The sequence below is a fragment of the Delphinapterus leucas genome, chromosome 1 (genome assembly GCF_059928025.1).
Source record: "Delphinapterus leucas isolate spDelLeu-1000000601 "Yukka" chromosome 1, BTC_Dleu_Yukka2, whole genome shotgun sequence".
Taxonomy (NCBI): domain Eukaryota; kingdom Metazoa; phylum Chordata; class Mammalia; order Artiodactyla; family Monodontidae; genus Delphinapterus; species Delphinapterus leucas.
This window is the reverse complement of record NC_143129.1, coordinates 155,244,556-155,254,805: the sequence shown is the minus strand read 5'-3', so window position 1 is coordinate 155,254,805 and position 10,250 is coordinate 155,244,556. Positions and strand designations below refer to the sequence as shown.

The window sequence follows — 10,250 nt, the reverse complement described above, 5'->3', positions numbered from 1 at the left end:
TTTGCTGGATGAATTATATTACTTATCGCCCCCCCGCCAACTATTTAGACTAAGTATTATTGTCCCCATTTTACAGATGAATAGACTGGGACACACGGAGTTTAAGCCATTTTTCTAAGGTTGCAGGGCTAGAGCTGGGACTGGGACCTTCAACGTCAATCTAGTTCCAAAACCAATATTCTCTCCACTGTTCATGCTTTCATTCACAAGCATTCCTTGAACACCTATTATATGCCAGGCCTGTTCTAGGAGCCAGGATGCATAAATCACTCCGTTCATGAAGCTTATCTTCCAGGGCAGTGGACAGACAATATTCCAGACAGATAAGAATATATAGCATATTTGACAGCAACAAGTGCTAAGGAGAAACATGAGAGAATAAAGAAAATCAAAGGATGAAGGGCAGAGAGGTAGGAAGTAGGGGGAAGGCTGTGATTTTAGACACAGGAAGGAAGCCTCACTGAGGCGGTGACATTTGAGCACCTTCCTGAAGAAAGGTGAGGGAGGGAGCCACGTGGGAGGAAAGAGCTCCAGGCGGAGGGAACAGCCAGTGCAAAGGCTCTGAGCAAGCACAAGCAGAAGAGGGACAGCGAGGCAGGAGGTGAAGTCGGAGAAGGCCTTAGAGACTGTGGGAAGACTCTGGCTGTTTCTCTGGGTAAGACAGGCCATTGGAGGACTTTACCTGCTCTACCTTATAACAGGATCACTCTAGCTACCGGGTGGAGAATAGCCTGAGGTGGGAACTTGGCCAAAGCAGGGAGGCTGGGCTACAGGCTGGGCTACAGCTCTCCCTTCTCCTGGGTCCTCCCACCGTCTAACACAGGGGTCCCCAACCCCCAGGCCATATCCAAGGCCTGTTAGGAACCGGCCGCACAGCAGGAGGTGAGCAGTGGGAGAGCGAGCGAAGCCTCATCTGCTGCCCCCCACCGCCCCCCACCGCCCCCCACCGCCCCCCACCGCTCCCCACTGCTCCCCGCCGCTCTCCATTGCTCCCTACCGCTCCCCACCACTCCCCATCGCTCCCCATCGCTTGCATTACCGCCGGAACCATCCCCCGCCCCACCCCTCAATCCGTGGAAAAATTGTCTTCCACAAAAGCAGTCCCTGGTGCCAAAAAGGTTGGGGACCGCTGTTCTAAGGGATCAGTTAGAATCCACACCTCAGGCTCTCTGCCCACTGCCACCTCCTCCCCCGCCTTCAGTACCGCCCATCTGAGCTGCCTCAACAGCCTCTGCTTTGGGGACAGAGTCCAACAGCCCTGCAAGGAGCCTGCTGTCCACTTTAACTCCAAGTTATTCGATAAGACCCAGAATGAGAACAAAGTCTCACCCAATCAATGTTTTGTTTTTTTTTTTTTTTGCGGTACACAGGCCTCTCACTGTTGTGGCCTCTCCCATTGCGGAGCACAGGCTCCGGACGCGCAGGCTCAGCGGTCATGGCTCACGGGCCTAGCCGCTCCGCGGCATGTGGGATCCTCCCGGACTGGGGCACGAACCCGCGTCCCCTGCATCGGCAGGCGGACTCCCAACCACTGCGCCACCAGGGAAGCCCCAATCAATGTTTAAACTGGAAGCTTTTAGGCTTTGTTCCCTCCATCCAAAAAATTCCCTTCAAACCCCCAAGGGAAGCCGGTGGAGGGCAGGGGGGCGTGGATCTCATGACTTCCCCTGCCCAGCTCTATCCAGGACAGCTGGACATGGATGGGTCTGGCTGGGACCAGCCCCTCCTTGGGACCAGGAGGAAAATAAATGTCAGAGGGGCAAGAGGAATACAAAGCCACTGAGCCCTGCCAGGCCCTTTCTTCCCCGCTCACCCCAGGGCAGGGAACTCCTTTATAATGCTTTGCAAAGTGGCAAACCCACATGTTTGTCCCCAAGATCCAACCTGCCCTAACCTTTCCTTGAGGGGAAGAACCATCTAGCAAGGGATCTGCAAGCCACACGTGGCGAGCTTTAGACATGTGGCTAGTCTGAGCTGAGACATACTGTAAGCATAAAATACGCAGTGAATTTTCAAGACGAAATAAAAGACTGAAAGAGCTCAATCACCTGTGTATTAAAATGAAAATATTTGGGGCTTAAATTAAAATTTCACTGTATTAATTTCACCTGTTTCTCTTTCCTTTTTTCACATGATTATTAGACGATTTTACATTTTAAATTACATATGTGGCTCGTATTATATTTCTACTGGACCGTGCTGCTCTAGAGTTATGACCAGGTCCCCAGTCATCTCCACCGAGCAAAGCAAAGAGAAGCATGGACAGGTCCCGCAAAATTATTTTGTGAGCTCATAATGGAAAGATAACTTTGATTTTGTTTTTCTTGTCTATTTCATACACACCAAAAGGAGAGACAGCAGGAGGCATTACAAGGGGTTCAATCCAGCCGACAACTACCTCCAACTAGCCCCCCCCACCCGCCGCCGCCCATCGTGTAGCGTGTGGTGCCAGATTCACTTGTTAGAAGCAGAGCCCTGGCCATGTCCTCATTATACTTTGGAACCCTCCATGAGTACCTCAGATGAGTCCGAATGCCTCACCAAGGCATTCAAGGCCCTGTGCCACCTGAGCCAAACTTGCCTTTCCAGCTACATCTCACAAGCTCCCTGTGTAGCCCCACATCTGGCAGTTCACAGTTCATTCATTCAACACATGTTTACTGAATACTTCCCATGTGCCAGGCACAGTGCTGGCTGCTGAGGTCACGAGGGTTAGCGAAACAGCCACTAAACCTGCACCCACTGGGAACCACACATCTAGTGGGCGATGACAGGTGAATAAATAGGGCAATCACAGCACATGCAGTAAGAGCAGTTGTGGGGGAAGCATGGGGGCCATAGGTGCCCCAAAGAGGAACCTGAACCAGCCTAGAGGTCAAGGAGGGCTTCCTTGAGGAGGTGACATCTCAGTTGAAGAAGTTGAGTTAGCCAGACCAAGGCTGGGGGTGGGGCGTGGTAAATATCCCAGGGAGAGAGAACTCTGAGTTCAAAAACCAAGCGGAAGGGCAGAGCAGTGCAGAGCATACATAACTGAAAGACAGGCATTCTGGCTGGAGGGCAGGGGCCAGGGGCAAATGACTGGCCTGCGGTGGATAGCAGGGGTTCTGTGAGCCTTGTAAAGGAATATGGCATTTATCCCGAAGTGTTTATTCTGCAAGTGTTTTAAGCTAGGGAGCTCCTGTTTCCCACCTGAAAAGCCTTTACCCCCTCCTCCCTGTGCACTCAAATCCTGCCTCCTCAGGGGGGCCAAAACGTGGGACAAACCTCCCTTGGTCAGGCCCTTGAGGCTTTGAAGGAGAATGGGCAAGGGGCTTGTGGGGCTCCGGCCCAGGGGAAAGCGCCAAGGGATGGAGGTACTGGGGCTGGGTTTGGGGGCCAGCTGGTGTTGGAGTTTGGGGCTGAGGCAGGATTTGAGCTTGGAGTCGGGATTTGGGGGCTGGATTCAGGAACATGGGTCAAGGTTGGGGCCAAGGCTGAGGCTGCCATCTAAGATCTAATTCCAGCATTTGGAGCTGAGGTTTCAAGCCAGATTTGGGGTTGGGATCTCGGGCTGGGACTGGAATTGGATTTAGAAATGGGGCTGGGGGGTCAGGGTTGGGATTTGAGATTCAGGGTTGGGGCTGAGATGTGGGGTAGGGGCCTCGGTTGGAGCTAGGAGTTCTAGTTAGGGTTTGAAACTGCAGCTGGGGCTGGGGTTGGGTTTAAGGCTGGAACTAAAGCTAAATTGGGTTGGAGCTGGGGGATGGGCCCCGGCCCGGGCTCTGGGGCAGATGGACAACATTCCTACTGCTGCCCGGGTCTGGAAATTGTCTTCGTGCCCTAACAGCAAGGGACAGAAGCCCCTCCCTTCCCAGGAATGCCTCAGCCCAGCAGAAGGAGCAGCGCCACGTCAGCCAATCGTCTCAGGCCCTGCCTTGGAAACACCTGTTGATCCTCCCCCCCTACCCCCCACCCCCGCCTGAGCTCACCCAGGTGCAGGTCAGGCAGGTGAAGCGCCTCCCCGGAAACAGAGCTGGAGCGCCCCACCTGCCCACCCTGCCTGCTCAGATCGGATCCAGCACCTCCAGGCTTCTTGTGAGTGCCCCGTGGTCCCCCCTACCCCCACCATTCACCGTCTCCCACTGGCTTTTCCCCTGAGAGCCTCCACCCCACCCCCAGCCTGGCTCCATGGTCCCGGCACACCTGTGCAAGCACTTTCAGACCCGTGAAGTCACAGCCCTGGGGAATGCTGGGACTGATTCCAGGGCCCCTCCCTCGGCCCCTCCCCCACCTCTCTTGGGGGCACCTGCAGCTGCCCGTCCTACCTCGTGTGCGGGGCAACCCCTGCTGAGGGATCGTGGAGGACGGATACCTCATCAGAGGTGTAACCCACGTACAGCCATGAAGTCATAGTCCCGAATGATCCAGGACCTGCGTCCTATATATAAAGCAGGAGTCCCGTCCTAAACGGGAGGAGAGAATGTTGTGTTCTTTTATTCAGAAAGCATGCTCTGGGCATCTAAGCATGCTCTGGGCATCTATTCCCATTGGAATTCTGACCTGGAGATTTTAATGCCCCCACCCCTCAAGATAAAAGTTATCATCCTCACTTTTCAGATAAGGGTCCTGAGCTCCAAGAGGTGAACTTACTGGGGGCTTCTCTGACCTCCCCCAAGCCCCTCTTCTGACTAACCCACAGGCAGCACTCATCACAGGAACACACCTGCTATAAACTGGGGCTCCCTGAGGGCAGGGGCCGGGCTGCTATACTTTGCCCAGTGGGAGTCATGCTCACTGGCCTCTGGAGGATGTGTTCAATGAGGAAACACTGCGAGGTCCCTCGTCCACATACCCACGGTGGCAGGGACTGCAGCTGGGGGTCCAGTCCAAAGCCCTCCTTCTCTTTGTACCACTTTAGAGAAATCGTGGAGGAGGATGGCATGGGAGTGCGGTGAGAGGGAGAAGAGTGGGGGAAGCAGGAAGACCGGTGAGGAAGTTGGGGGGAGGGAGGTTGAAACGCAGAAGCAGGAGGACGAGGGCAGGGAGTGGGACGGAGACATGTTTAGAGGTGACACGCACAAGGGAGGGACACAAGAGGAGGAGTGGGTTTGCGGTAAGATGACGAGCTTGGGTTGGAAGCCGTTGCATCAGAGGTACCTGTGGGACATCAAGGTGACAATTGCCTATGGGTCTTGGAGCTTGGGAGGGAGATCTGGGTTTGAGAGAGAGAGGGATTTGGGAACCAGCAGCCATGCCTGTGAGGTGGGATGGGGTGTTGGGGGTCAGATCCTGACTCACGGAGAAGGAGTCGCAGCCCAAAGAGAGAAGATTCAGGGTCAGGCAGCTGGTTGCAGAAGGGTTAAGTCATAAGCCCCCTCCCTCCCCACAACCCTCCCCCCAGGAGCCAGCGGTGACAGCTGAGGCCATGTGAGTCGGATCCTGAATGGGGCTTTATCTCCGGGTCTCCATCCAGTCCCATCGTCCACCGTGGCACCAGCTCCCTCGGCCAGCCGGGATGGGACAGGCAACTGAGACAGCCAGAGCCAGAGAGGTCAGGGACTGGGCAGGGGGTTCCCTGGATGGGTGAGGATGCTTTGGGTGGAGGGAGCTCTCCTGAGATCTCTGGAGACGCATTCCCGAGGGGGCAGTGCTAGGGAGGAGGTTTCCCTGGGGGGGTGTTGGTTGCAGGGGACATGGGAAGATTCCCAGGGACCATCCCCAAGGCTCCCAGGAGAGACCATAAGGGGCAGGTGGGCCAGGGAGATAGCAAGTGTGATTCTCCCCCCTGCAGGTGATGGTGACCATCCCCTGGACCGTGCGAGGAACAGGACTCTGGGCCTCTGGCCGCCGCGCAGGTAGTGGGGGCTCCAGGCTATGATCCGTACCTCTGCCCCCTGACGCGGCCCTCTGCCCTTACTCGTGCCGGATCAGCCATGTCTGAGGGAGAGGCTCGGGCCCCGCCGGGCCGGGGGCTGCCGCCGGATGTGCTGGCAGAGCAGGTGGAGCTGTGGTGGTCCCAGCAGCCGCGGCGCTCAGTGCTCTGCTTCGCCGTGGCCGTGGGCCTCGTGGCGGGCTGTGGGGCGGGTGGCGTGGCCCTGCTGTCCTCCACCAGCAGCCGCTCGGGCGAGTGGCGTCTGGCGGTGGGCACAGTTCTCTGCCTGCTGGCCCTGCTGGTCCTGGTTAAACAGCTGATGAGCTCGGCCGTGCAGGACATGAACTGCATCCGCCAGCCCCGCCACGTGGCCCTGCTCCGCAGCGGCGGCGGGGCCGACGCCCTGGTGGTGCTGCTCAGCGGCCTGGTGCTGCTGGTCACCGGCTTGACGCTGGCAGGGCTGGCCGCCGCCCCTGCCCCCGCCCGGCCGCTGGCCGCCATGCTGTCCGTGGGCGTCACCCTGGCTGCCTCAGGTGCGCTCTTGCTGCTGGGCCTGCTGCTGTATCAGGTGGCCGTGAGCGGGCACTGTCCCCCTACCCGTGCGGCCGCCCCCTCCGCCCGCAGCGACCACAGTGGGAATGGCAGCGTCTTCAGCATCTCAGGACGGTTGTCCGCTGGCCAGCATCACGAGACCACGTCCAGCATCGCCAGCCTCATCTGACGGAGCCCGGGCCCTCCTTCCTGTGACCTGCCTCAGCCTCCACAGAGCCGTGCCCGGGCGCGAGTGAGGGTGTGTGCACACACGTGTGTGCACACGCACCAAGGGGAGAGTGACTGCATGGGTGTCCCCAGGACTGCTCAGCCCTCTGAGTGACTGTGTGACTGTGATGAGGGGCCGATTTGCACCCACACACCCACGTCACAAGGCGGGAACTGCTTCTCCTTGGAGCTCGGGGAACCGTCAGTCTGCCTGTCTGTGTCCGGGGCCTCTAGGCAGAGAAGGGTCTGGGATCCCTGAAGATCCCTGGCCCCTATCCCTAACACCCCTCAAAGGCAACTCTGCCCTGTAACACCTGTCAGGGATTTCCCCAGGAGAGGCTGCTGCCTGCCCCAGAGACTGCGCCAGTGAGCCCTTTTATCAAGGAGACTGAATGGTGATAGAGTGGACAGAGCACAGGCTCCGGCATGACAGGCCTGGGCTGCAGTCCCCCCCCTACCACTCACCAGGTGGGGGCCTTGGGCAAGTGGCTTAACCTCTCTGAGCCACGGTTTCTTGAGCGTCATGGTCACGGTCATCAATTGTTAGGATCAAATGATATTATTTACGTATAGAAGGACCGGGCACACGGCAGATGTGCAATAAAAGTGGTGGCTGCTATTAGTGGTATTGTCTTTATCTCACCATCTCACCAAGAGACCTTCCCTCCCCTCCCCCTCCCCTCCCCACCCCCAGCCACCCCTCCCAAAGGGAACACATCGTGCCTACCTCAGGCTGACCTAAGGTGCCTTGAAGGTATCCTCAGCCAGACCTGTGGTCTCTCCTCATAGGTACTAGGAAGCCTGAGGGGAGACGGGATGAGGGGATGCTTAGCTTCAGGAAGGTAGTGCGTCTCTGGTCCCAGGGAGAGGGTGTTGTGGGCAGGGAGGATGGTGAGTCCTCATTTGCTTATGTGCTGGTTCCAGATGAAGCCTGAAGTATTGGGGTTTTATCGCCTGGTTTCTCTGGAGGCTGCAGCTCCTAACCCCACCTCTGAAACCAGGACATCCTCTTCTGTGTAGTTGCAGCACTGGCGGACCCGCCTCTGGGTTTCCAGGCACGGGAGGGGTGTTGGACGCCCGCTTGGGCATGAGAGTACCTGCCTGCTTGGGGTCAGCCCTGGAAGGGCTCTCCCTTTCTGGAGGCAGGGGCACTTCCTGTGTGACGAGGACAGAGGTCCACTGGAGGAATGCCCAGGAGCGCCAGTTACTGTTCCATCACTTGCTGCTTCACAAAGTGAAGGTTATAGGAAGCCCCACGGGGGGCACCGAGAGAGGCCGGGAAGCCAGACAGACGTGTTGCCTAACAGGTGTTAAATGCGGAGCTACAGAGGCTCTGACAGGAGAAGATTGCTTTCGGCTTGCCGAGATCAAGGCAGTTTCCTGGAGAAAACACTAAGCCAATGGATGAGGGAAAGGGTGTTGCCAGGCCTGGGAGGGAGAAACGTGAGCAGAGAGTAGGGCAAGTCCAGGTGCCCCGGGAATTCCGTGCACCTCAGACTCCACATATTCAAATGTGAGCCCCTCTCCTCTCTACCCTGAACTAGGTCCCCGTCTCACCCTCCACCCAGCATCCAGGTTAGAGACCTCAGGTGCCGAGGTTCCGCCTTGCTTTTGCAGGCTAGTGTGCAGACTCCCCAACACGACAGGCCTCCCTCTTTCCTCAACACACCCACGAGCCAGCCACGCTGCACCATTGTCGTGACTCCACCACGGGCGGTCCTGGCACGGGCCTGGGCACATAGTAAGGTGTGGATGGGCGGATGAAGGACTCGGCTTGGTGAGACCCACCTATAACTGGGAAGGGTAGGGAAGTTAGCCCATTGTCCGCTGTTGGCCCTGAATCTTTCCCTCCTGAGGCCCCGCACTGTCTTCTCTAGAAACTCTCATTCTTCCTGGGCTCCCAAGAGGGAGCTCTCACTATCACCCAATTCCTGGGCCATTAGAGGACCACAGAATGCCTCTTCCTCCTGTTAAACAGGGATAAATCCTGTTTCTTTTCAGCTAAGACGGGGTTAGACTCTTTCACGATATTTCTTTTAAGAAACTAAAGGAAAACAGAAACACAGAAAATTGGGGGGGGGAAGAGTTACACAGGAAAATGTCTAGATGAGCAGCTACTGTAGGCCAGGCCCGTGTCAGGCTCTCCTGGGAAGGATGCCAGATGAAGAGCATGGTTAGTGCCCACAGAGGACACTGTGGACCTATTCCAAAGGGCAGTGGAAGTCGGCATGTACACACCCAACTACAACATGAGAAGGATGGTAGGAGCTGGGTGGAGGCCCAGGTGGGGCGGAAATGCTAATACTTCCTGATTCACTAAAGCTGACCCCCACAACCTCCCACCTCCAGCTTGAGTGCTCAAAGCTGTGCACGAAACCCCATCTTGGTCCCCATGGCAACCAGTCATCCACTGGCCCCTCTGCTCTCTCTCTGTCCCTCTAAAGCAGCGCATTCTGTTTTCATCTCCCATCTGGCTCAGATCCTGTGACCCATCGTGTCACCCACTCCTTGACAGAGTCCTCAACAACTTAGCCCCCTGACCTTTGGTCCCACCCTCCCAGCAAAATCCCCTCCGTGGATGAACCCTCACACCAACCAGCTATGAGAGAAATCTGCACAGCCGGGCAGCCTGGTGTCACCGTGATTCCCCATCACCAACCTCAACCAGGTCTGAAACTCAGCTTACCAGTTACACTGTTTCCCTGGCCAGCTGCTGCTCCCACAGCGCCCTCAAGTTCTCTCCACTCCCTTCACACCACAACATCACCCCCTCACAGCCCCCAACACTGCTCTCTGCAGATGACTTGGCCTCCCTCGCTCGCCATGAGAAAATAAGAGTCGTGGGGAGGAAAGCCTCCACCTTGCTCCTGCGAAATCACACCTCCTTTACTCCTGTCTGTCAAACGGTCTTGTCAGCCCAGCTGAGGAATTCGGACTTTGTCCTCGGGACACTGAGAAACATGGAAAGATTTTAATTAGGGGGGTACTCTGAGCAGAACAGGATTGGGGACTCGCTGGCTGCAGTGTGAAGCTGGGATTGGTCTTAGCAGAAAAAAAAAAAAAAAATGACCAAAGAGCCCCAGAAATGCCATCTCAGCTGGCCCCTGAGGGATGAGAAGCAGCTGGTCAAGAAGGTTGGGAAGAGAATCCCAGAAAGAAGGAATCGCAGAAGGGCCCAGAGACAAAAGAATTGGTTCCTTCGAGGAACCACAGAAGGTTTGGGTGGTGGGAACATGGAGTATCAGCTGGCAAGAGGCAAGGGTGAAGCTGGGGGGATCCCTGGGCCCCTCCCGGGTTTCAGAGGCTCCCTAGCAGGTAGCACAGTTTCTTAAGGCCAAGAGGAATCCAGTGAAGGATTTTAAGGAGAGGGATGGCCTGGCCGGAATTGTATTTTAAGACAATTAGAATTAATTGGAAGAGGTAAAAATGGAGGCAGGGAAATCAGTTGGTGGATTGATGCCACCTCCAGATGCGAGATGATGCGGCTCGGACAAGGGTGGGGGTGGCTGCTGGGACAGAGTCAGACAGGACAGGTTCGATGGATGCTCAGAAGGTGGGACCGACAGGTCTTTGTGACTAACTACCGGGAGGAGTTTTAGGATGGGACAGATGTGATGGGTCCATGATGATTGAAAGAGAA

General features: G+C 56.5%; 1 protein-coding gene across 2 annotated transcripts; it reads left to right on the top strand.

The window, feature by feature from the left end:
* The first annotated feature begins 3,929 nt into the window (after positions 1–3,929).
* Positions 3,930–7,229, top strand: TMEM125 (transmembrane protein 125). Of its 2 annotated transcripts, XM_089894775.1 has the most exons (3): positions 3,930–4,074; positions 5,381–5,530; positions 5,771–7,229. In XM_089894775.1, the coding sequence occupies exon 3, from the start codon at positions 5,913–5,915 to the stop codon at positions 6,570–6,572; it is 660 nt and encodes a 219-aa protein (XP_089750901.1). In that variant the 5' UTR covers positions 3,930–4,074; positions 5,381–5,530; positions 5,771–5,912; the 3' UTR covers positions 6,573–7,229. The 2 variants fall into 2 exon arrangements, with proteins under 2 accessions (XP_089750901.1, XP_030615804.2); XM_030759944.2 differs by lacking the exon at positions 5,381–5,530.
* The last annotated feature ends 3,021 nt before the right edge of the window (positions 7,230–10,250 follow it).